Source organism: Prionailurus bengalensis, chromosome C1 (assembly GCF_016509475.1).
Source record: "Prionailurus bengalensis isolate Pbe53 chromosome C1, Fcat_Pben_1.1_paternal_pri, whole genome shotgun sequence".
NCBI classification, from domain to species: Eukaryota; Metazoa; Chordata; class Mammalia; order Carnivora; family Felidae; genus Prionailurus; species Prionailurus bengalensis.
The window spans coordinates 134,772,149-134,798,124 of NC_057345.1; the positions used below are offsets into that span (position 1 = coordinate 134,772,149).

Consider the following 25,976-nt stretch of genomic DNA (forward strand, 5'->3'; position numbering starts at 1 on the left):
TTTAGTTCTTGATTATTTCACTCATTCAACATTTACTTATTAGGAAAGTATTATGTGCCAGATATTGTTGTGATTACTGGAGACTCTGTTTCTTCTGGTTCTGTGAGTCAACAAACTCACCAAGTGCCATATGATAGAACTATAGGAAGACATACTTTAAGGAAAAAAATTCAAATAATCAGAGTAAACCAAAGAATGAGAAAGGTTGTCTCATAAGTTAAATGGATTTCTTTTTTTTTTACTGGAGTGTCTATTCCATCATATTCTTGTATAATCTCTCTACTATTAGTGGCTCAATATATATTTTTTAGTAAATGAATGTTTTTAGTTAAAATAACATTAGTTTCACCCTAAATAATAATATCCAAAGAATCAATTTGGTTTCCAATATTTATATCTACCTTTCCATCTATTTATATAGATATATAGATACCTACCTTGTCCTTTTATATCTATATTATATTCATATCCATATCAATATAGCTTAATTATTTGATATTAATTAATTTCAGAATGAGACTAACTTGGGACACCTGGGTGGTTCAGTTGATTAAGCATCTGACTTCGGCTCATCTGATCTCACACCTGGTTCTTTTGAACCCCGTGTCGGCCTCTGGCTGACAGCTCAGTGCCTGGAGCCTGCTACGGATTCTGTGTCTCCCTCTCTCTGCCTCTCCCCTGCTTATGCTCTGTCTGTGTCTCTCTCTCTAAAAAAGAAATAAAACATTTTAAAAAATTAAATAAAAAGAATGAGACTAAATTTATTTAAGGAAATATATATTGTAAATAATTATATCCTATATAATTAATAATAACATCAATACACATATTAAGTAAATATACTTATATACATACATTAAAGTAAAATATATTTTAGCTAAATGTGTTTTTTTTTTCTAACAGAGATTTTAAATATATAGGTATTCAAAAAAGAATTTGACTTTTTTAATTTAAAGTCTTTTAAAATCATCTGGTTTTTGATATTTTATGAAATTCTATTGTGGAGTGTTCCAGGATGAATGACTAGATAAAGACTTCCAAAATCTCTAAACCTAAATTTTAGGATTCTGCGAACACATATAGCAGTTTCTCACTTTGGCCACTGGATGGCAATGTAAAGTACTTTTTTTTTAATAGAACTTCACTGATAGTGGTAATCAACTCATTTCACTTCATCTCAATTTAAAGACCATCTACTCAATGTGGCCACTAGATGGAGCTTGTGTTGTTTTCACTTTTTGGCAGTTTTTTTTTTTTTTTTAAACTGAAAATAGACCCAGTAACAAGATTTTTCAGCCAGTGGGAAAAAAAGTTTTTAAAAATTTTTGGGGGGTGAGGAGGGATAGAATCTGCTTAGCAAGTCAGATAATGGTATTTGAATTATTTTTATAATATCTATTCAGAGAAAACTTCTGTTAAACGTTTTAAAATGATACACAGTTTTTCTCACTTTGCAAGTTTGTCTCAGGGAGAAGGTGAGTTACCATAGGAAAAGCACCGAGGTGTACCTTAGGAAGAACTGGTACTTGACATTTTGTCCTCTGATTTTCCTTACCTTTGCAAATGAGTTCTCAGCCAGATCTGGAAATTTTCTTTTAGACACTCTAACTTTGGTATGTTTTCGCAGTGGGTGGTGTCAAGTACTTACCCCTTCTGCCATGAAAAAGAAGTCACATTCTCAATTTTCCTGCCACTAGTCCCCTAGGCTAGGCTTGAATGATAAAAAGCTTGGAAGTGTTTATCAACGTATTACGCTGTATTGTAGCCACCTAGACAAGGTTTTTATTTTCAGCTGGAATCTGAAGATTGATTGATTTTTTTTCTTTAACATCTAAACAAATAACAAAAGGATCCCAAAGGCCACAAGAGTGGATGTGTACTTCTCTTACCGCTTAAGTATTTTTCTGGAGCCTCTTAGAAATATCTTAAGTAAATGGTGCTTGGTGGCTCAGTTGGTTAAAGCGTCTGACTCTTGATTTCAGCTCAGGTCATGATCTCAGGTTGGTGGGATGGAGCCCAGTGTCAGGCTCTGCACTATCAGCCTGGAGCCTGCTTGGGATTTTTTCTTTCCCTCTCTCTCTGCCCCTCCCCTGCTCATGCTCTCTCTGTTGCTCAAAATAAATAAATAAAAACTAAAAAAGAAAAAAGAAAGAAATACTGTACTTAAGCTATTCACTGCTAAGCCTACATTCTAACCAAAATTATCATTAGGTAAGCAAAAGTTGTGTTGAAGAAAGTGTTGAAATTCTTCCTCCCCATCATAAATTGCAAAATTCTGAAATTACAAAACAATGCATGTCATTCTTCTTATTCTTTACTTAACTGTTAAAATGTTCTACTCCCTCGATGCCAAGTGGGTAAGCATCGGTGTGGCAATCATATTGCTACTGTGCTTAAGTTAATGCATTGAGATAGGTGATTGAAAAAGTTTGAATCAATGAGAGAAATATGCATGAATCACAGTGCCTGTCTTTGTTGTAGCTACTTCTCTTTCAAAAAATATTCTGCATAGTCAAATACCAATTAGAGGAGAGATTCTAAACTTAAGAATCAGTGTACATGGATGGATATGATCTCAGTTTTGCAACACAGTGATTTTTTACAAGTATTAATATGGTTTTGTTTATAATGACATGTGCCTCCAGTTGATTGATAACATGAAAAATAGCACCTTGTAATCAATTTCAAACTGTCCTTTGTTTATATTAGTGGCTCTTAATCATTTGTATTATATATTTATATGGTACAAATGCATATGGTAAAATATGGTACAAATTTTACATATAAAAATATGTGGATCAATAGAAACTAAGGTAGGAACCAGGAGGCATACACTCTATCCCTCACTGAGGCACCAAGTATGACCTTAGACAGGTGACAACTTTCTCTTTACTATATATATACTCTTGAGTTCATTTGTCTCATTTTTAAGATGAAGATGTTTAGACCAGAGTATTTCAGAAGTCTCCTCAATCTTTTCAATTGCTAGCTTGAAATTAAAAATACATCTATTTTATTTTGTAGGGTCATACTTGCATGCAATGATAAGTAGACAATTTTTAGAACATTTCAGTATATAAATTTATAATGAAGTAAATATCTCCAAAATACAAAATTAGAGTGTTCAATTAAAATACACATCAAGTAGGGCACGTGGGTGGCTCAATCACTTAAGCGTTCAACTTTGGCTCAGGTCATGATCTCACATTTCATGAGTTTGAGCCCCACGTTGGGCTCTATGCTGATAGCTCAGAGCCTAGAGCCTGTTTCAGATTCTGTGTCTCCCCATCTCTCCGCCCCTCCCTCCCTCATGTGCATACAGGTTCTCTCTCTCTCTCCCTCTCTCTCTCCCTCTCAAAAAATGAATAAACATTAAAAAAATTTTAAATACAAATCAAATAAGGAGAAATGCACTATGTGTTTCCTCAGAAAGTTATTAGGCAGCCAATTTTAAGAACTGAAGAGAAAAAAATGCAACAATTGAAAATGTCATGCTATACTTCTTTTTCCTGTTTAAACTTATCTAACTTATCTAGCTTTGTATTCTTTTTGCTCAGTAAGAAAAATAACCCGAGTAGTTGAAACTCTGCCAAGAATTGTTATAAGCTGAATATTTTTAACCTACAGTTTTCATTTTTTTATTAAAAAAAATCGTCCTTTCTCAATACTGAAAGCATAGAAATAATGAGAAGCTAAAAAGAAAAGAAGATATTTATTCTATTCTCCAGTTAACTCCTATTATCCCCTCTTAATATTTTTATGTGATGCCTCAAAAGAGACCTTTACACCCTCTGACAGGATTTTAAGAGTGCCTAACCATGCAGCTGCCCTTACTGTGGTTTAATGATGGAAAATGGTTTCATATTTTAAAGTTATTTCATTATCAAAGAGTAACAGTACGTCAAAATTGAAACCATCATAAAAAAATTTAACTTTAGTTTCTAGTTATCAGAGAAATCTGCAAGAACAAAATCTCCTTAAAAAAGAAAAACAATAAAGTTAAATAATATTCCCCCAAGTCTTACTAACCTATAAACACAAATGAAATATCATTAAAGGTAGTACTTCGCACATTGCTCTTACCTGTCTCTTATGGGGCTTATAGTAGAACCAGAAAGTTTTTCAGAATTATTTATAAATGAAATTTACCTTGAATTACTATTAATGTCCAAAGAGAAGATTGGAAAAATTCCTCTCCTATTCTTTTATTCCTATCCTGGCAACCAAACCACATGTGGGTGGTGCCTTGCCTGTCCCTGCTCCTGCCCTTTACAAGATTTGGTTCTGGACCCAGGCCCTCTTGATCCAAACAGGCTTCTGTCTTCTGAAGAATGTCTTCTGAAACAGACATCCAACCCTACTTGTAGCAAACTCTCTTCCATAGTCTGCAACATCTGGCTGCAGAGAGACAGATACCATTCTATCCTGTTTCTCTTCTTTTCCTTGGGTACTGTTACCATCAATACAACTCCCTTGGTCTCCTTCAGCCAAATCCATACCTTTCATGCAATATAGGTCATTTGCCCAAATGGTTTGAGTTCTATTAGAATGCCTGCTCACACATGCCACATGTATATACCAAAATAACTATTTTCACAAGCTTCATAAAGTCTAGATGTCACTGAGTGACCCTATCTTAGCTCTGTGGCATAACATGATACAGAAAAGGGATATTAAGTGACATGCCAGTGCATCACGCTCTGTTTGCAGTTCATTCAGTTCTTATATGTAGGATATATTTTTAAACTCTACTTGACCTTAAGAGATAAGCTAGAAAAGCGTGTCTGTTCTGACCTCTAATGTTCCAATACCAGTTATTGTGTGCACTTGTCACTCATCTTAATATAAGAAACTTCAGGCAGCAAATGGCAGTATTTTCACACCAGTGCTAGAGTTTAGCAGGGGAAAAAATGATGAAAGAAGGAAAGATAAAAAGGAAGAGAAAGGGAAGAAAAGAGAGACAGAAAGACACAGAGAGAGAGAAGCAAACCTAACTGCCTCAGTACTAACATATGTATTATCTAACAGAAAAAAATTGGTTTCATCATAATCAATTGGGACATGTTTTCACTAGTTTTTAGTAGTGAAAGCCCAAATAGATATGTTCATTGAATAACTATGGTTTCATGGTTTGTTTCCCTGACTGACAAAACTTAGCTTTATTATTTAACTGTTTGTTTGCTTACTGTTATGCTGGGGAGATTTAGGAATTAGTAAAAACAATTATAAATAATGTTGATAACACTTCCTTCCATATATACATGAGTGTTTAACTCTTACACTTTGGTGTGGACCAAAATACTTTGTATCAGAATCAAAAAAAAAGTCTTCTTGATTATGATTGTGTAAAATGGCTTTGGGGAAAAGGTTTGACTGTCATGATCTTTAAATGCATTTATTAAGGTATGTTTTACTTGTACTAATTATACTGAGCTAATGTAAAGTAACTGTATAGGAACACTATAGTACCTTACTTTTCCTTCTTCTTTAGCAAGTATTGTTTAAATGACATTTATACAGTTTTTCTGTCACGGAAACCTTTCCATTTGGCTTTTAACGGCCAAGCATTTAACAGAGGATATGTTTTTACAAAGGATAGTCTAAAACGGGATGTTTTTGGAAAGGTCAAAAGTCCGCATTTCCTTTTTTTTTTTTTTTTCAGTTAATTTTTGCTTCTTTGCAGATCAACAAGACACTGTTAATCTTATTGTTTCTCATTCTGTAGATCTTTAAGCAAGCGACTATGAAAGCATTGAGGAGAAAATCTGTTTTGCTAACTGGTTATCTGGAATACATGATCAAGCATTACTGTAACAAAGATAAAGCAGATACCAAGAGACCATTTGTGAACATAATTACTCCATCCTGCATAGAGGATCGTGGCTGCCAGCTAACACTAACCTTTTCTATTCCAATAAAATATGTATTCCAAGAACTAGAAAAACGAGGAGTGGTTGTAAGTATATCTCTTGCTTTGCTACCAGGTTTTCTCTCTGGGTGGCACGTTGGGGTTCTTTGGTTAATTCACTGTTGCATGTTATTTCATGAGTCAGTTTGAGAGGATAGATTATGTGTCAGCTAAGCATGTGTCACTGTGTTAATTGAAGGGCATAGAGATCTGTCATTTCTGATAAAAGGGATAAAAGGGAAGAAACCACAAATTTTGGATGAGGAACCAGCCTTCCATAATTTATTCATTCTTTTTATTACAGTTTGAGCAGGAAAAAAAAATGGTTTCATCATAATCAATTAGGACATGTTTTCCCTAGTTTTTAGTAGTGAAAGCCCAAATAATATATGTTCGTTGAATAACTAGAATTACAGAACATAATATGGTGGAGGAGGAGGAAAAAAGTCAGTCTTATTTAGTTGTTTGATTGAGCCAAGTCATTTCAAACCTGTCATTTTAGTAAGAAGAGAGCTGTAAACACATCTCAGGGATGTTAGCATTGTATGAAATAATTTTTTTTTAAACGCTTGGACCTAAGTGGTCATTCTATTCTCTTGAAGAAAATAAATGTTAATAGGGTGATTTCAGGAAAAATGGTGGTCGTGTATCTATTTCCAGTAACCATGTAATTTAGGAATTGCTCCACTCATGTCATTCTCTCTCTCTCTCTCTCTCTCTCTCTTTTTAAAAAATGAGCATGAGTTGGGGCAGAGGGAGAGAGAGAATCTTAAGCAAGCTCCATGCTCAACATGGAGCCTAGCCTGATGCAGGGTTTGATACCATGACCCTGGGATCATGACCTGAGCTGAAATCAAGAGTCAGACACTCAACTGACTGAGAAACCCAGGTGTCCTGGTCCACAAACTCTCGAGGAGAGGTTATCTCAGATTCCAGAGGCACAAATCCATATGTTAGTGTTCCAAGTCATTTTCTACCATTTGTAAGCTGTGTGCTCCTGGAAAGTTTGCTCACATCTACTGGCTTGAGTTTTCTCATCTGGATTTTGGGTGCAAATTACTTGTCTCCAAAATTTGGTATGGGAATTAAATAGTCCAGCACAAATAAACAATTTATTGTATTGTCTAACCCATAGTGAGGGTTTCTTAAAGATTAATAATAGTGATCTTCAGGCTAGACCAAATTATCTGGGTCCATTTCATGACATTTCAGGGATACAGCCAATTCTTTACCTGTGAGATTAAGGATTAGAGGATTATGTAAAAATAATTGACTAAAACTCTCTAGGTGTCAAAGAGGTTATCATTCATTTCTTTTTTTCATTTTTATTTATGTATTTTTGATTTTAAAGAGAAAGTGAGAGAGAGCACAAGTGGGGGAGGGAGGCAGGGGGGGTGGGAATTGAATGTTAAGCAGGGTCCATGCTCAGCAGGGAGCACAATGAAGGGCTCAATCCCAAAACCCTAGGATCGTGACCTGAGCCAAAATCAAGAGTCAGATGCTCAACTGACTGAGCCGCCTAGCACCCCATTTTATTTATCTACTTTTATTTTTAAGGTTCTCATTTATTCTTTTATTTTTTTTTATTTTTTAAGTTTTTTATTTATTTTGAGAGAGAGTGAGAGCACAAGGGGAAAGGGCAGAGAGGAGAAACAGAATCCTAAGAGCCTGCGCAGAGCCCAGGCTGGAACTCACGAACCGTGAGATCATGACCCAAGCCAAGATCAAGAGTAGGACACTTAGCCGACTGTGCCACCCAAGTGCCCCTAAAGTTCTCATTCATTTAAATGTGCTCAAGGGTTCCAGGCTCTTAGAGTCTCCCCACAGATAAATTGCATACATGACTTACTGGATGCTTCAAGAGGATGAATGCTGAAGGAATGCACTTTAGTGGGATCCTCATGATTTTCACTCATATTTTAACTATTATTAAGAGGAGAGTTCAAGTAACACAGAAACATTGTATTTTACTAAAATTAACAAAAGGCTTATATATTAAGTTTTAGGGAAATCGGCATGATTGCTTTATGCAGTTTTATCTTGAATGTAGATTTTCATTATGTGATAAGTGCTAACATTCCTGTGGCTTTATTTTCTCCACCACAGTGTGACAAACGGGATCCAGATGGCATCCGAGTGGCTCCAGTTCCTCTCTACAACTCTTTTCATGATGTTTATAAGTTTATCAATCTACTTGCTTCTGCACTTGACTCTGCAGAAACCAAAAATACCAGTGTTCTCTAGAACAACTTAAGTAGTACTAAGAGCTACTATATTTTATTATTTTTGTTCTTATTTTAATAATTGGAAATTTTTTCAAAACCAATTGCACATAACTGGCAATGAATCATTTAGTTTACAGAAAGATCTGATATATTTTCTCTAAATGTCTGGGGTTCTGAGGTATCCACATGTCTGTTCAATTTCTCCATGCGTGGTGGATCAAAGTTTTCATTGGTCCAAGTATTATGTATACAGTCTTAGCTAGCTGTCACATTTCATGGTCAGTGAATGTTTTATGCTGATTTAATTTATAATTTGACTGACAACTTCATAATATATGTGCAATTTTTTGTGTCAATTTTAGAAATGTTGCTTTAGTTTTAATTTACCAAAGAGGTTATTATAGTCACTGTAATTTCGCAGTCTGATATATGTATGATTTTGCAGTATTCCATCCAACTCTAATCTAAAGAACAGAAAATACATTTTTTAGGGTAGTAGCTTTCAAATATTTTGACCACAGTCCACACTAAGAAATATGTTTAATATCAGATACCAGTATTTATATGTGTTTATGTCTTATTTTATTGATTCTAATATACAAACTTTTATCATATTTCAACATCTGTGAAAGAAGAATTTTTTCAATTTTCAGTCAATGATTCTTACATTGCTACTGACCATTCTTTCATGTTACCATCCTTGACATTAGCACGCTTCTCACAATGAATAGATAGCATCTTAGATGCGATATTTTTTAATGGTATATATACCAAAAGCAAAAGTTTCATAAATCATTAGTGCTCTGCTATTTATTATTCATTTTATCTCATCACATCAAATTCTGGTTGAAACTCATTGAACCTATTTGCCCACCGACTCTTGGATCCTAATTCATTTTTCAAGGTTGTCCCTTTTTTTAATGTTATCACTATTGCTGTTTTGTTTGTTTGTTTGTTTGTTTTAATGGGAACCTCTCTTAATAGAAGGCTATTTTTTAAAGAGTTTATTTATTTATTTTGAGAGAAAGAGATAGAGAGTGTGAGTGGAGGAGGGGCAGAGAGAGAGAGCAAGGGAGAGAATCCCAAGCAGGCTCCACACTGTCAGCTCAGCTCCTGATGTGGGGATCGATCTCCCAAACAAGGAGATCATGACCTGAGCCAAAATCAAGAGTCAGGACACTTAATGGACTAAGCCACCCAGGTCAACCCTCCACTCCCCATAGAAAATGTTACTCTGTCTCTGAAACAGTGTAATAAATCACCCCAAGATATTGGCAATTGAGAATTAGAATTAGCAAATGAGAGCTTCATCTCTCAACCTCTAACCCAAATCTATGGCCCTTTCTTTCCTCCAGGAAAACTACAGTTACACTCAGCCCTGTTGGACTTCCCTGGTTTTCAGTTGTTCATACTGCAACCACTACTCATGAATTGGCAAAACAGTCTACATTTATATACACGGGCAGCAAGAAAGAGTGACTGCAATGTAATCATTGTCCCTGATGAACAAATTTGAATGGAAATAACTTACACAACCGCTAGAGTTAAATAAAAAGATGTAGGACAGACACCAATGCCAGCAACTATTGATATTTATTGAATAGTCACCACGTACCATGTATTGTGCTAATCTAGTTATACATTATCTTACTTATTTGAGTGGTTGCATAACTGCTTTAGCAAAGCTGCCACCTCCAACTTTTGGCAAAACTCATCTTTGTGGATGGAAAAGTTCTCAAAACCCTAAAATTCGACTATATACAACTTCATGTAGGAGAAATCGTTTTGAAGCTCACAGATGTAAGCAAAACAGACATGGTTTCAGCTCTCAGGGAGCATGTAGCTTAGTGGGAGAAATGGGTAGTAAATATATAAACACCCAAATAAACATATGATTACAAACTGTAAGTTTTATGAAAGAAAAACAGATGATACTGTAAGAAAAATCTCAAGGGTATTAATTAGATGGTCAAGTAAGGGGAGGTATATGGTAGTGCTTATAACTTTAAATTCTAAAATATCAGGCTAATCACATTAAAATTGCATCAAGTTATACATACAAACCATTTAAAGCATACTCAGCACTATGTCATGTGGGTTAAGAAACAAAGCATTAGAAATTCCCTTTCTCCCTGCTTGCATTCCCATTTCTCCCCAAATCCAGATATAACCATCAAATCATATTTTGTGTTAACCATTTCCTTACTTCCATTGAAGTATTACACCTATGTATGCACCATAAAATATACATTAGCTGATTTTGCCCGTGTGTGAACTTCATGCAAATTTAATTGTGTTGTTTATATTCTGCCTCCTTTGCTCAGTGTCAGGTTTTTGAGATTTATCCATTTTCATCCATTTTCATTGCTGCTCAGTGTTCTCGTATATATTTGGGGTTATTAGTTTATTCTACTACTAGTGAACATTTGAATTCTTCCCAATATCTTTAATATTACAACAATGCTGCTACTAACATTCTTGGTACACAGATTCAAAAGTTTTCCCAGGACATAATAACTGTGAAAACGTCAGGTCAAAGGATCCACACCTGTTCAACTTCACTAAGAAGTAGCAAACTCTTTTCCAAACTAGTTGTACCAGTTTCCATTGCAACCAATAGGAAATGGGAGATCTCTTCTCTCAATCCTTGCCGATAGTAGCTGTTGATTGATTGCCTTTGTTACATATGCAGACTTACATAGCCAGGGTGATTACTAAAATAACAGAAAGAATGTTATTCAGTAGAACAGAATGAATGTTCTACTTCAACACAAGTAGAAGGAGAAACAGAATGAGGAGATACACATACACTGCTGTTTATGCTTCAGAAACCATCCTTAATCTATGGATTGAGACAAGACTAGAGTATTACCTGACTTTTACCCTTGCTCAGCCCTTTCCCTCCCCATATTCCCTCTTTCATAGTTTTTTCTGATGAGCATTCTTTCAAAAAAAACATATTAATTCAAACATTGCTCTTTATTTCTAGGAAACCCAATTTAACAAAGCATTGCCTTCATCTAGTGCTAATAACCATAAGCCTTTTATAGTCCTATATTCAATGTCTGATAAATTTCAGTTCTGTTTCTGTTGTTTTTCACAAATAATACTTGTTTCTTTGTGTATATTGTGCTTGTTAACTTTAAACTACTCATTTATATTGACTCCTTTGGAATTCTTTGAGAACTGTGTTAAAAGTCTTTCCAAAGATATTCATTTTTGGTTCTGCCAATTTCTCAGGGTCATTTCTGACACCAAAACACTTAAAATTTTTGTTTTCAGGTTTTTCAGATCACATGGATAGTATGAAATTGGATGTATTAATCCTTTTGAGGGCCGATTTACAGTTACAAACTCTCTGAAGATACTAATTTTTCTTGCTGACCTTTTACATGTTGTTTGGTTGCCAGCATTTTAGAGGGCTCTTCCATCAGTTTATTTATGTGGTCGGTTCTAAACTTGTTCAATGTCCCATTTAGTTATCAGCACTGAAGCTCAATCACTCTAGGATGTGGCAGACACTTTTAGGATGCAACACATACTTTTACTTTCTAGGTTTCTGCTTTTATTTTATTTTGAGGTTTTTAAATTTTCCTTTTTTTTTTCTTAAATGTTTTTTTTTCAACGTTTATTTATTTTTGGGACAGAGAGAGACAGAGCATGAACGGGGGAGGGGCAGAGAGAGAGGGAGACACAGAATCGGAAACAGGCTCCAGGCTCTGAGCCATCAGCCCAGAGCCCGACGCGGGGCTCGAACTCCCTGACGGCGAGATCGTGACCTGGCTGAAGTTGGACGCTTAACCGACTGCGCCACCCAGGCGTCCCAAGGTTTTTAAATTTTCTTACTTTCATGCCATCTCATTTTAAAAGGCTTTTTTTTGCCATTGATTTTTATTTGTGTTTTCAATAATTTAATCCCCCACAATATGCTCTAAACTGTCATGAAATGTTTTATGACCAAAAAGGAAAAATATTATGCACTTTCTGTTTTCTCCATAGAAAGTGAATTGTGCTTCTTAATAACTCATGCACATTTATATAAATACAATTCTTTTACAGTGATGCCCTTGGGAGTTATTGTACTACATAGAGCTGTTTGTGTAGCACTAAATTATACTTATTATACAAAACTGACTGTGGAAAAAGCTGGGTGTGAGGTCAACAACTAAATTTCAAATTAAAGAAGTAAACTTTTTCTACAGTTATTTTTTTCTCAGTAACTTTCTACTTACTGTTGTGTTCAAAATTATGTGAGTTTATATTCAAATTGTGCTATGCGTTTTTTCCATAAATTGAAATTTCTAAAGCATTGATTTTGAAGTAAATGGGTTTTTGCATCATCTAAAGAAGGAAACCTGCAAACACCCTGAAAGCATCATATTATAAAGCACAACATTGGGAATCACTGGATTAAGGCATCCTGTAATTAAACTGATGGTTTTGATGCTTATGTGGGTCATTAGCATCTGTATTCCGAGTTTTCAAAATGTCAAATTTATTTCCTGCCCTCTAGTAGCATTGTATTTTATTCTCAGCAAGATGTATTTTCTTATTTTTTTTTTAACATTTTAATTCATTTTTGAGAGACAGAGAGAGAACACTAGCAGAGTAAGGGCACAGACAGAGGGAGACACAGAATCTGATTCAGGCTCCAGGCTCTGAGCTGTCAGCACAGAGCCTGACATGGGGGCTAGAGCTCATGAACCGCAAGATTATGACCTGAGCTGAAGTTGGACGCTTAACCCACTGGGTCACCCAGGTGTACCAAGATGTATTTTCAAAGGACAAAATAATAAAGAGGATTATTATGAACAAATTAATTTAAACATTTATGATGTGTTTTGATTTATTGCAATAATTTTCTTATTAATGCTCTTGTTTTCCAATTTTTGACTAATCAATATGACTCCTGAGTTCTTTTGATATTACCTTAATTGTTTTTTTGATATTTTTATTGCTTTTGGTGTGCAAAGATGCAGGCTTACCTTGTATATTTCCTACCTCAACCTTGACATCACTTATTTCTCTAAGAATATCCAGTTCCTTTGGAGGAAATGGTATTTAGTAGCCATAATCTTAACAGTTAGAGTGCTCATTATAGTCTAGTTAATCATAGTTTCCAGGATTTTCAGTTGACAGAGTTACATAGCTTTAAGAGAAATTATATCTTTATTTCATATTCATATTTTACATTCAATATAAGAAAAATATTTCTTATTTAACTTAAATTTATATTTTTATCTCTTAATGTAGAAAATTTTGGTTCTATAATATTAATTACTAGTGTTATCATATGTAATATATACTATAATTATCATATGTATATGTACATAGTCTTAGAATTAATAATAACAAATTATGAACATTATTAAAGCATTTTAAGTACTTTGAAGCTTTTTTTTTAAGTATCTTAGCCTACATCTCACCAGGAATAGTAATTCAAATTCCTGTGTTTTAAATGTGTATTATTTTTTGAGACAGAAAGCATGAGCATGGGAGGGGCAGAGAGAAAGGAGGACAGAGAATCTGAAACGGGTTCTGTGCTGACCGCAGCAAGCCTGATGTTGGGCTCAAACTCACAGACCACGAGGTCATGACCTGAGCTGAAGTCAGACATTCAATCAACTGAGCCACCCAGGTGCCCAACAAATTACTGTGTTTTAGAAGCAATGTAATAACTTCTCTGTATATGGTTATAGCACCAATTGCGTTATATAGTTAGGTTCAGTACTTGGGAATTTTTTTTTCAGTTTTCTTACATTTTCTTTAAATTTTAAAGTGTAGTTCAAAGTTGTGTAAAATACTTAGATAATTTAAACTTCAACTACTCAAAGCAAGATATACTCAGAAAGGCCTGGATTCTGTCCTAGTCCTCTCACTTTACTCCCTCCCACTATCCATAGTATTTTTTCATGTTTTGATTTATCCTTCAATTACTTTGCATATGCAATAGAAGTCATACTTATATGTAGAATCTAGGTAAATATATGTGTGTATTGCCTATACATAATATATGCCTATAATATATACATATATTATGTATATGTGTATATAACTATATATGATAAATAAATATAATAACCAAGTATAATATATAAATAATACCTATATATAATCTCTAGGTATATATACTATAATATTATAATTATAACACACACATTTCTTTCTTAGATAAAAGAAATATAGTAGCATATTATAAATATCTAGTTTTGAAAAATATTTCTTTATAGAAAATTATAGTTAATACTTAAGAGGAATAATATAATCAGAAAATAATTATTTTCAACTCTTAATATAATAAGTGATTCAGTCAAAGATCAAACATTAAAGGAAAATTTAACGAAAAAATACGTAGTGGGGCATCAGATTGTCACCATTTGAATTCACTGATTAAAATTGGTACCACTATACTAGACTGTCACTGTATCCCAGGTGTGGTACAATGTGAAGCAGACAGCATCACTTACGAGTTTTCTCAGGGGTTTATAAGTCTGAATCCAATCAAACTTTTAGGGCTATTTTCAAGTCTATAAAAATTGTAGGGCATAGAGAAACAAGTTAAGTGATCCCACAAAGAAGCAAATATGGGGCTTTCCACCTGAGAGCAAATTGGGTTTCCTCAATAAGTCAGTGGCATGAACTGGGGACAGGTGAAGGCGGAGGGACCGGTCTCTTAATTGTGAGACTAAAGTGACATAAGCAAATGTAATTTGTGGACTTTCTTTGGATCTTGACTCAAAGACCAACTACAAAAACACATTGCTGAGTGAATTGACAACACTTTAATTGGGAAAGAATTTTTATTCAACTTGTTAGCTGTGGTAACTGTACTTTGGGTGTAAGAAGATATTAATATTTCTAAATATATATACCCAGTACATGAGAATAAAATGATAATACAAAGTCTGGAGTTTGCCTTGAAATTCCTCTGCCTCTCCTCCCCCCTCTCCCCCCCTCCCCCCCCAAAAAAAGAACACTGACAAATAAGTTACCACAAACTTAGTGGCTTAAATCAATAACACATTCATTATCTTACAGTTCTGTAGGTTACAGAACTATTTGGTTCACTGGAGCAAAGTTGAGGTTTTGGCAGGTTTCCTTCCTGGATGCTCTCGGGGAATTTCCTTGCCTTTTTCAGCTCCTAGAAATTTCCCATATTCCTTGGCTCTGGTCTCCTTCCTCCATCTTCAAAGCCAGCAGGGTTGCATCTTTCTGATACATTTTTTCATAGTCACACAGGTGCTGACTCTACTTTTCTGTCTCCCTCTTCTGTTTTCAAGGGCTTTACTCTTCTGTATCTTCCACTTTCAAAGTTTTTTGTTATCACAGTGGGCCCAACTGGATAATCCAGGATTATCCCTCTCTTACAGTCAATAGGTTAATAATCTTAATTCCACCTGCAATCGTAATTCTCCTCTGCCATATAATGTGAAATATTCATATGTTCTGGGTATTAAGACCTGAACATTTTTGGGGATCATTATTCTTTGCACCACAGGAAGAAAGGATGGATGGAAAGAAGGAAGGAAGGAAACAAGGAAGAGAAAAATGTATGACAAAGTCTTGATAATTCTGAAGAATTTTAAGATTGTATCTATTTTTGTTAATATTTGAATAATAAGAAGAAACAGTAAGTTGTGATGACTTAGATAAGAATCCAGAACACCTGCCTCAAAATTCATGATTTTAATAATCATGTATGTAATCTTTTCAACCCTTATTCTTATGATGGAAACAATCTCTTGTGTCTCCACATGTCAAAAAATTTCATCCTTAATTTCCTCATGATGGATTTTGAAAGGAACTTTATATCTTACATCGCATTTGTATATGTCTTTTCTCTCTTCCTTAATATAACTTGGTTGATTTTTTTGTATGCCCCTCAGTACTTACCACTGTAGGCTGAACACATAATTAGACTTTTTTTAAGTTGTCATTTAAAAATTTTATTTATTTATTTTTTTAATTTTGAGGGAGAGAGCATGAGTGAGGGAGCAGCAGAGAGATGGGGACAGAGGATCCAAAGTGGGCTCTGCACTGACACCACTGAGCCATATGCAGGGCTCTGACTCAGAAACCCTGAGATCATGACCTGAGCTCAAGTCTGATCCTCAACTGACTGAGTTGCCCTGCTGCCCCAAGTTATTATTTATTTATTTTGAGATCGAGTGAGAGCGAGCATGGGCATGAGCTGGGGAGGGGCAGAGAGAGGGAGAGAGAATCCCAAGCAGTCTCCACACTCATCACGGGAGCTCCATCCAGGGACTCCATCTCACAACTACAAGATCACGACATAAGCCGATATCAAGAGTTGGTCTCTTAATCAACAGAGCCACCCAGGCACCCAGACTTAGGATCTTGTAAGCAGATAATTAATGAGAAATGTGCAGTTATAACAAGTCAAATATGCTATTCCATCTTTACCTTGAGGCCGCCACTGGTTATGTCCAGTTTACTATCACATTGCATATCCTCCTTTGTCTTTAAAGGGCCTCAAAAGCCGTCCTCCATTGCCCCACCCAGAACCAAAGTTGAGAACGATTTCATTGTCATAAATCATATGAGAATAATACGTTAAAGCATGACTTCTCTCAGAAGACAAACTAACAATGAATTCCTGGGTCTCAGTTGAAATTTCAATTGCATGTATTCACAATATTATTTTAGGTGAAAAGAACTGCATTTTTGTGCCAATATTTACTAAACAGAGGTCTTAATTTTCTCTTTCCCAGTATGTGGGAGCTTCACTTTATGCAGCTCTCCTTGCATTCTATTGTGTTAAAACAGCAAACTTGTCAAGAATGGAGACATTGCAGTGATATATGCAGAGTCTATGGGAGACATTTTCTCTATGGGTTAAAGTAAGTAGTTGGATCAAAGTCAGGACATAGATGCTACAGCTGGTCTAGGAAAAAATGGCAATTAAGAGGAAAAAAAAGAACAGAAAGAGAGAATCACAGACAGTCTTTTTTTAGGAGGCAACAACAGAACCAGACTGTTTGAAACTGGTAACTGACTCCAAATGTCACATTTTTCACTGAATTCTAAATAATATTGCTATTTTATAACTGTTACTTGGTTGTATTGATGGCCATATTAACTTATTTCATAACAAACTTGCTACATATATTTTTATACACTATATATATTTGTTATCTTTTTCTCATATCCTCTTCTCTCAACAATACTTAGATTAAAAAAAAAAAGTATGTTAAAGGTTAGAGAATATTTCTCTTGAATGGCTTTCAGTTCACCCAAAGCTGACGCATGCATTGTGATCAGCTATGCACTTCTGCTAGTACTTGAGTGATTACTTACATTAGAAAATCTCGTTCTTTAAAGATAAAATGTAAAAATATAAAAATAAGACAACAAGAAAACTGAATGTTTTAAAATACTTCCTCTGGGAAAGTTGAGTAAGTTACAATCATTTTATTCTTTTTTAATGTTTATCTATTTATTTTTGAGAGGGACACATAGAGAGCAGGGGAAGGGCAGAGAGAGGAGATAGGGCGGAGTCCAATGTGGGGCTCGAACTCACAAACTGTAAGATCATGACCTGAGCCCAAACCAAGTCAGATGCTTAACCCACTGAGCCACCCAGGTGCCCTTACAATCATTTTATAAGGGAACAAGATTACACAAATCTGTATTTCTGGGTAATATTACACATCTATCTCACTAAAAATAATAGTAAATGAATAAAAGTGGCATAAACATAGACCCCCTAAATGATAAGGGACAAGAGTGCATGAAAGTGTCAACACACTTTTGAAGCTGGAAAGCAGAGGAAACTGGCAGCAGAAACCTCAAATATGATTCCTTGTGTGACAGAGAGGGATATTAAAGAGTGGCAATCTGACTCAGGTCAAAGAACCATTGAAATGGTTAGGAACTGGAGGTACCAGTTATTTTGGAAAGCCAGGTGCATGTGGGATGGGAAACGGGTCGTTGAAAGTCTGTAAAATTCTCAGTTGGACCCCGGATTCCTTCCTCCAGCTTGTGCAGTCAGAATATTGGATCTTTCCTGCACCCACAAAGGCAAAGTTTACTTCTAGAGAGGACAAGCTACTGTATTTCTGGGCTTAGGGACATGAGGACAGCTGAGGAGATGGATGAACCATTTAACTGAATATGGAGTGATTCAGTGAAATTTTGCATCCTAAATAGTAAAAGTCCCAATTCACTCCCCCTACTGGCTCCCAAGAAATCACACATGCACCCCAGATCATATCCTCCATCTCTCCAGCCCGCCTGAGGAATACGATTATAAATATCTCTCTGGGAAAACTGTCCAGTCCACTTGGTAAGAGCTACAAATCCTTATATTGGGTCTCATTGTGGTACAATGCTGCCCACCAATCAAAAAGTTCTGCCCCTACACAAAATGCTTGCACCTGGTTTTTAGAGTTCCAGTTTTAAAAATGAATGAACACAAAGTAGCACCACACGTTCGACAATAACATTTAAAATGCAGGATAGAATCCAAAAGAACAAACAGAAAACAAATAATACAACGGAAAACAAAAAGAAAGGGGAAAAAGTGGGGAAAGTTATCGTTAATATCTTCCAAGAGAAAAGAAAAGCCATGGAACAAGAAAGCTATGTACTTAATGAAGACAGAATGCAAGGAAAAGCTCTTGGATCCGAAATTAAATATTCAAGGGAAATTTTGGAATAAAATTTTGAAGCATTATCTCAAAAGTAGAACAAACAAATTATACAATTGTAAGATTACAAAAGGTCAACACCTAAGGATAGTTAAAAATGAGAGAACAGATAAAATAGAAAAGGGAAAATTATTAAAAAAAAAAAGAAACTCTTCAAGAACTCATCCTAAAATAAAGATATACTTTCGGAATAAAGAGGCTCATTGAGTGATAAACATAATAAATTAATTTTTTTAGTGTAAATCACAGGGAGCCTGGGTGGCTCAGAGCATCCAACTCTTGGTTTCAGCTTAGGTCATGATCTCACAGCTAATGACATGGAGTGTCGTCAGCATAGAACCTGCTTGGGATTCTCTCTCTCTCTCTCTCTCTCTCTTCCCCCATTTGCACTCCCTTTCTCTCTCAAAATACATTAATAAACTTTTCGGAAATGTATATCACATCATAGGAAAAAAGAAAGGCATTGGGTATAATAAGATTCTAAAACTTTACAGAGAAAATTAAATTACACTAAAAATATCAATAATCATAATGATATAGGGATTCTCATCACCAAATTTGGAAGGTAGAGAACCATGAAGGATGCTTTTGAAATTCGGATGAAAAAGTATTTGCACTTTCCGAGCCAAACCATCAATTAAATGTAAAGGTAGAATAAAAATATTTTCAGGTGGGCAAGGTCTTAGGATGTTTCCTTTCCATTTATTATTTCTAAGTATTTACTGAAAAAGATTGAGCCACAAAAAGGAGAAAAGAAAAAAAAATGGCAAGATTCCCAAAATGAGCATGAAGACAAGTCCCAGGACACAGCTGTCCATCAGCCATAAAGAGGAACCACATCAGACTAGAACAAATGCTCAGAAGGTTCCACTCTGTGGGATGGATGCCTTCTCTCTTTCTCTCTCTTTCACTTTCCCTCACTCACTCCCCACCCCACACAGTGATGAAATACCTAATGCTTGTTATAGTTCACTATTCTGAGAAGAGTTTTAAATTCTGTCAGAACTAATTTAAAGATCCAAATTAGTATACAGACCCTACTGAGCAAATTTTTAAAAAGGCAATTATTAATAAAAAATAAGGTGTACACTAAAAGAAACATCATCAGAGTAAACAGTGTAGACAATATCCCTCTATGTCTTGATGCGGTATTACGAAAAAATGCTATGTTCTCAATATGTTTGAACATATGTTCCTATTCTTTTATATATACACATACTAGCTGTAAATAATATCTATGCAATTGTAAACATGCAAACAATGAGTATTGCTGTAATCTAAATCATGACTGTACCATATTTGGAAGATGAGTGAAGAGAAAGTAAGTTTGTGTATATATGTTTGTGGGCATGGGGAGAAAGAGATCTATAATAACTAAATCCTCAATGTCTGCAATAGAAAAAAATAATGTTGCAAATATGAAGATACAGAAAATTAATCAATTCCTATTATTTAAAAATATGGAGCTAATGGGGCGCCTGGGTGGCGCAGTCGGTTAAGCGTCCGACTTCAGCCAGGTCACGATCTCGCGGTCCGTGAGTTCGAGCCCCGCGTCAGGCTCTGGGCTGATGGCTCAGAGCCTGGAGCCTGTTTCTGATTCTGTGTCTCCCTCTCTCTCTGCCCCTCCCCCGTTCATGCTCTGTCTCTCTCTGTCCCAAAAATAAATAAACGTTGAAAAAAAATTTTTTTTAATATGGAGCTAAAAGTAAGTAGAAACAGCTAAAATCATTGAGAGCCATCAGGTCTTGGTTCGCAGAAATTAAAGGTAGGTGTGGATGGGTCAGAAGACTACTGTTTTGGGCATAAAATTTGAAACATGCAAAGAGTATGCTGTAAGAGTGAGGTTCAGAGACTCTGAAATCAAGCTACAGGGTTCAAATATTGGCTCTATCCCTACCATTCACGTGATCCTGTGACTTAAATGCTCAGTGCTTTCATTTCTGTTCATAAAATCCGATAATAATAGTACTACCTCATAGGGTTGTCCTACAGATTAACTGATTAAACACGTGAAATCACTTAAACAGTATGTGGCACACATTACTAGTACTGGCAGTACTCTGTAACTGTCAACTATTGACATGAATTACTTTAATAAAATTACTTTAAAAAATGAATTACTTAAAAAAATAAAATAAAGCATAATACATTGTGTGATACATAGAAAGCAGTCAAGAAAGAAGAATCATTATATTTAAAAGCTAAAGATTGATGAATAGTCATCAATGAAATAAAGTTGTCTTTAACTATGACAGTATGTTTCTTGTTATCTAATATCTAAACAAGAGCATTCCATTAATTATACTTAATGATGAAAGATTAATTTGTGTCCATTGTAACCACCATGATATAAACATAATGCTTAAGATATGAATTAAAATAGACTCCTAGAAAATCAGAATCTCATTCACTGAAAGGAATGAACACAGTAAAATTGATTTCAAACTGATAATTGATTGTCTGAAGACTAATTAATACTTAGACTAATATTCTTCTGTTCTGCTGAACATTAGCCCTCTATCTGCTTTTGATATGTTCACACGGCAGTAGGTACACTCTCTATGTTTGAACTTAATATTAAGAAAATCCTAAATTCTGAACACATTTTAACATGTCTCTACTGTTTAATATGCAGTGAATCCAAAGTTTTAGCAAAAACTGAGACTGAATTTCTTCCTCCCTAGAAGAGTATAAGGATACAGATTTCTTTAAAAAAATCAACTGTGTTTAAAGAGATGCCGTCACGTGGGGGGGGGGGACAGGTAATGTTTGGATTGTGGTGGTTTATTAATTGTAACATGCCGTAAACCATGCTTGTGTTTTTATTTATATTTTCAACATACAATATAAATAAGAGCACCTCCAGATATTCCTTTGGCAAGCACAAAAGCTGTTTATTTGACAGATGATATAGACAATAATGTATGGCTCATAATTAGGGAGAAAGCTGTAACTTAAGAAGTTCTGATGGCATTCAAACAGTTTGTGTGTAACTAAACTAAGGCTGTTAGTGAATGGCAGCTTTAAAACATTTTTAACATGTGGACAAAAAATTGAATTTTTATTATTGTAAATGAAAAAGGAAGATTTCTGGAGAAGCTAGACAACATACTGTAATCCAGGCTTGAGCAAGTCGAGGAAGAATGGTGTCATATAAATAGAAACCTGCTCTTCTCTCGATGTATTTAACATACATAATCTGAAAAAGAAGAGAGTTTCAGATGACAATGTACAACACCATACATCTAGTGCAGACACAGAAGTGTTTTTATTCTCAATATCAGAAACTCAAGAAAGAATCACAATGGGATATATTTATCTTTGCAAATCTAGGTATATCCTGGAAAATTTGAATTTTATGAGAAAAATTAAAGCCAGTGAGTTTGTGTAGATGTATGTGTTATGACTGAAAGAGAGAATGAGTTATCCAAAGGACAAAGCTTAACCCAGTCATTGCCACCAGACATATGACAATATTTTAAGACACTTCTAGTAAGGGCAGAGTTTGGATATAGGGAAACTATATAATAAAGAGACAATTATCTTCATAGACCTCTTTCATCCAACTCATTGTAGTTAGCTATTTGCTATGTACAGCTTAGAAAATATTTTAAAATCATATACATAGTTTCTTTACAAGAGATAAAGTGAATAAAGACAAATAATCCAAGAAACAAGGAAGGAAGAATGGATTAGTTGGACTAAGAAGGTAAATTGCTGCTTTTCCTTTGAAACATTTGCCATAAATAAAATTCAATTCATTTTATTTACATTTTTTAGGACTTTAGAAAAGAATCATTTCTTTGTTTTTTTCATGTATATTTTGAGAGAAAGAGAGAGCGTGCAAATGAGGGGGCAGGGGTGGGGTGGGGCAGAGAGAGAGGGAGACAGAATCCCAAGCAGGCTCCACAGCTGTCAGCACAGAACCCAACATGGGACTTGAACCCAAAAACCATAAGATCATGACCTGAGCTGAAACCAAGGGTCAGCCGCTTAACTGACTGAGCCACCCAGGCACCCTGAAGAAGCATTTCTTAATATAGAATCCTCAGGGTTGGCTCAGTTGGTTAAGCTTCTGACTCTTGATCTCAGCTTAAGTCTTGATCTCAGGGTCATGAGTTGAAGCCCTGTGTTGGGCTCCATGCTGGGTGTGAAGCTTAGTAAAAAAAAAAAAAGAATCTTGCATACAGTAGATACTTTAAAAATTATACTATTTAGTGACTAGGCTGAGTCACCTATATTAATGCAAAAATATGTATAGAATGACATAAATAAAAAAATAGAGATAATACCAAATTCTGGTAAGAATGCAGAGAAACTGGATCACCTATACATTTCTGGTTATGATGTAAAATGGTATATCGACTCTGCAAAATAGCTTAGCAGTTTCTTCTCAAACCAAAAATATGCTTATAATACAACCCAATAAAGGTACTTTGGGAATTTATAACAGAGCAATGAGAATCTACTTTAATGCAAAAACATGTATACAAATATTCATAATATCTTTACTAAGATAAAAACTGTAAACACTCAAATGTCTTTAAATGGATGAGTGGTTAAGCAAATTGTGTTACATTCATACCGTGCAATATTACTCTTAAAAAAAAATATATATATATATAAAACTAGAGATATTTGCAGCAACTTGGGTGGACCTCAAGGGAATGAATTAGATTGAGTGAAAAAAAGTCTATCTTAAACAGTTACATACTATAAGTTTCAATTTATATAACATTCTTAACATTCTTGAAATAACAAATGTATAGATATAGAGAACAGATTAGTGGCTGTCAGAGTTTAAAGACTGAAAATCAAGAGAGAGAGAGGTCTATAAAGGGTTGATATGAGATAGCTTTGTGGTGATAGATGAATTCTGTCTGGATTGTTGTGAGAGTCACGTGATGTCACATGTGATAAACTTGGATAGAACTGCACACACACACACACACACACACACATGCACACAGAGGAGTATGTATATTACTAACTGGTGAAATGTGAATAAGCTCTGTGGATTGTATCACTGTCAGTTTTCTAGTTTATTACTGTACTGCAATTATGCAAAATTTCAGCATTGGAGGTAGGTGTATGAAACTTGCACCAGACCTTGCTTTTGCCTCTTGGCCATTTCCTGTATTTATTCCAAAATAAAAAGTTTTAGAAATATGGTAACAAACATTCAAAACTTATTACTTTCTATTCATCTTATTATTATCTATATTTTTGAGTTTATTTATGTCTATTATATGTGAATAGTAGAAATATTATGCAATAGATAGGTGTGTTTCTTTCCAATTCTTCATGCATAAATATTACATTAGTAGGTTGAAATCACCCATGGTGGCAGTATTGATACCATGGGAATTGGCAAACACTGCAAATCAGGCTTTGATTTTATTGTATTTTTTCTGGACTTGACAAAATAATAATAATACAAATATAAGTGTATCATATCTGTAGCTTCTACACTGTGAATATAAAAAAATTGAGGAATGTTTTTTTCAAATATTCAAAAACTTTGATGTTTTAGCAAAACGACACACATCATTGAGGAATAGGTTCATTATATCTTTGTTTTTCCCACTTTCAGTTTACACATTATTGTAAATAAATAATCAACTACATTCATTCTTGAAGCATACTCAGGTTGCTGGCTGTTGAACATTTGTCAGCACATCATTGCTTAGAATGATCTCACCCCCTTCTATCCATACTTCACACTTACATTTCTATGTGAGCTGGGTTCCACAGATGTCCACTGATGAACCATGCCACCTGGCATTTGGGATCTTGTGAAGTCTCTTCCCACACAGAAAAATGGCTTTGTCTTGAACTTGCTTTGGTCAATATGTAGCAAAAGTATCATGTAACCTCCAAAGTTTCATTTTAAGAGATCTTCAGCTTCCACTTTTGCCACTTTGAATGTTTCTCTTTGAAGCCAGCTACCATGCTGTATGAAAACTCAAGCAACCCTATGAAGAGTTCTACATGGAGGTGAACTGAGACCCAACCGATAGCTTAAACTGAGTTCTAGCATATAGCCAGCAGCAATTACCAGCCATAGAAGCAAGACCATTTTGGACTTTTACCCTGTCCCAGTACATCAACTCATACCATATTAGGCAGAAGAATCATCCAGCCAACTCAGAGAGTTGTGAGAAATAATAAATTGTTGCTGTTTTAAACCACTAACTCTGAGGTACGTCATTACACAGTTATAGATAATTGAAACAGTAATCGTTACCTAGAATTGAGGTGCTAATGTAACAAAAACTTAAAACATCTGGCATTGGCTTTAAGACCAGAAGTAAGCAAAGCCAGAAGGATTTTAAAAGACGCTTTTCAAAAACTTGTTTTTTTAATGTTTATTTACTTTTTAGAGAGAGAGAGAAAGAACAGGGGGAGGGGCAGAGAGAGAGAGGGGGGCACAGAATCCGAAGCAGTCTCCAGGCTCCAAGCTGTAAAAGACTCTTAATGGAAGCAGGAAAGATAGTTGAGTACATTGACACCAGAGGCTTGAAAAAAGTTAACCCATGTTAGTTACAGGTAGACCATTTGGCAAAGTGGTTGCCATGAGGTAACATGAAAAGTAGAAAAAAATTAATTAATCTATATATTTAGCTGAGGTGTCTTGACAGAATGTTACAAGTGTTAACAGTTTTGTTTTATTTTTTTGTTTTTTTATGTGCTAAGACCAGATATAGAGACATGAATTAAAGAAAGAATACTGTTAAATTTTCAGTCAGAATATAGGATATAGAACATTTTTAACCCAGGACTTCCAAGGTGGGGAAATGAAATTGTTTCTCAGTTACAGACTTCTCCATTTTGAAAAAAGATTCTCAAATTAAAATAAAACCTGGTGGTAAATATCAAATTTTTCCATTAAACATGATCTCAGGCTCAAGATAAGATGACAACTATAGCTGTAAAACCTTTTGTTGAGATTTTGCAAACCTCTCAGCTAGACAAAATTGCTTCTAAGATCTTAACAGTGTTTTTCACAGCATTATAACTCTTAGCCCAATATGGAATGCAATCTCTCTGGGTGCTTTAAATAATGGAGTGGTTTATATGATTCCATTTACTGCAGTGGATTATAACTTGATACAAAAAAGAATCTACAATTTCTAAAAAACCATATCAATCAGACTTAAAAATCAAAACAAA

General features: G+C 34.9%; 1 protein-coding gene and 1 long non-coding RNA gene across 2 annotated transcripts in view; both read left to right on the forward strand.

The window, feature by feature from the left end:
* KYNU (kynureninase) overlaps positions 1–8,753 on the forward strand; it is a 110,652-nt gene extending 101,899 nt beyond the window's left edge. The window contains exons 13-14 of the mRNA XM_043576626.1: positions 5,726–5,956; positions 8,015–8,753. Coding sequence (XP_043432561.1) covers positions 5,726–5,956; positions 8,015–8,152 — 369 coding nt within the window. The 3' untranslated portion in view covers positions 8,153–8,753. The remainder of the gene's footprint in view (positions 1–5,725; positions 5,957–8,014) is intronic.
* Positions 8,754–9,246: 493 nt separating this feature from the next.
* On the forward strand, positions 9,247–12,583 carry LOC122481300. Its single transcript, XR_006296815.1, has 2 exons — positions 9,247–11,713; positions 11,962–12,583. It is a non-coding gene; the product is annotated as an uncharacterized LOC122481300 (long non-coding RNA).
* The last annotated feature ends 13,393 nt before the right edge of the window (positions 12,584–25,976 follow it).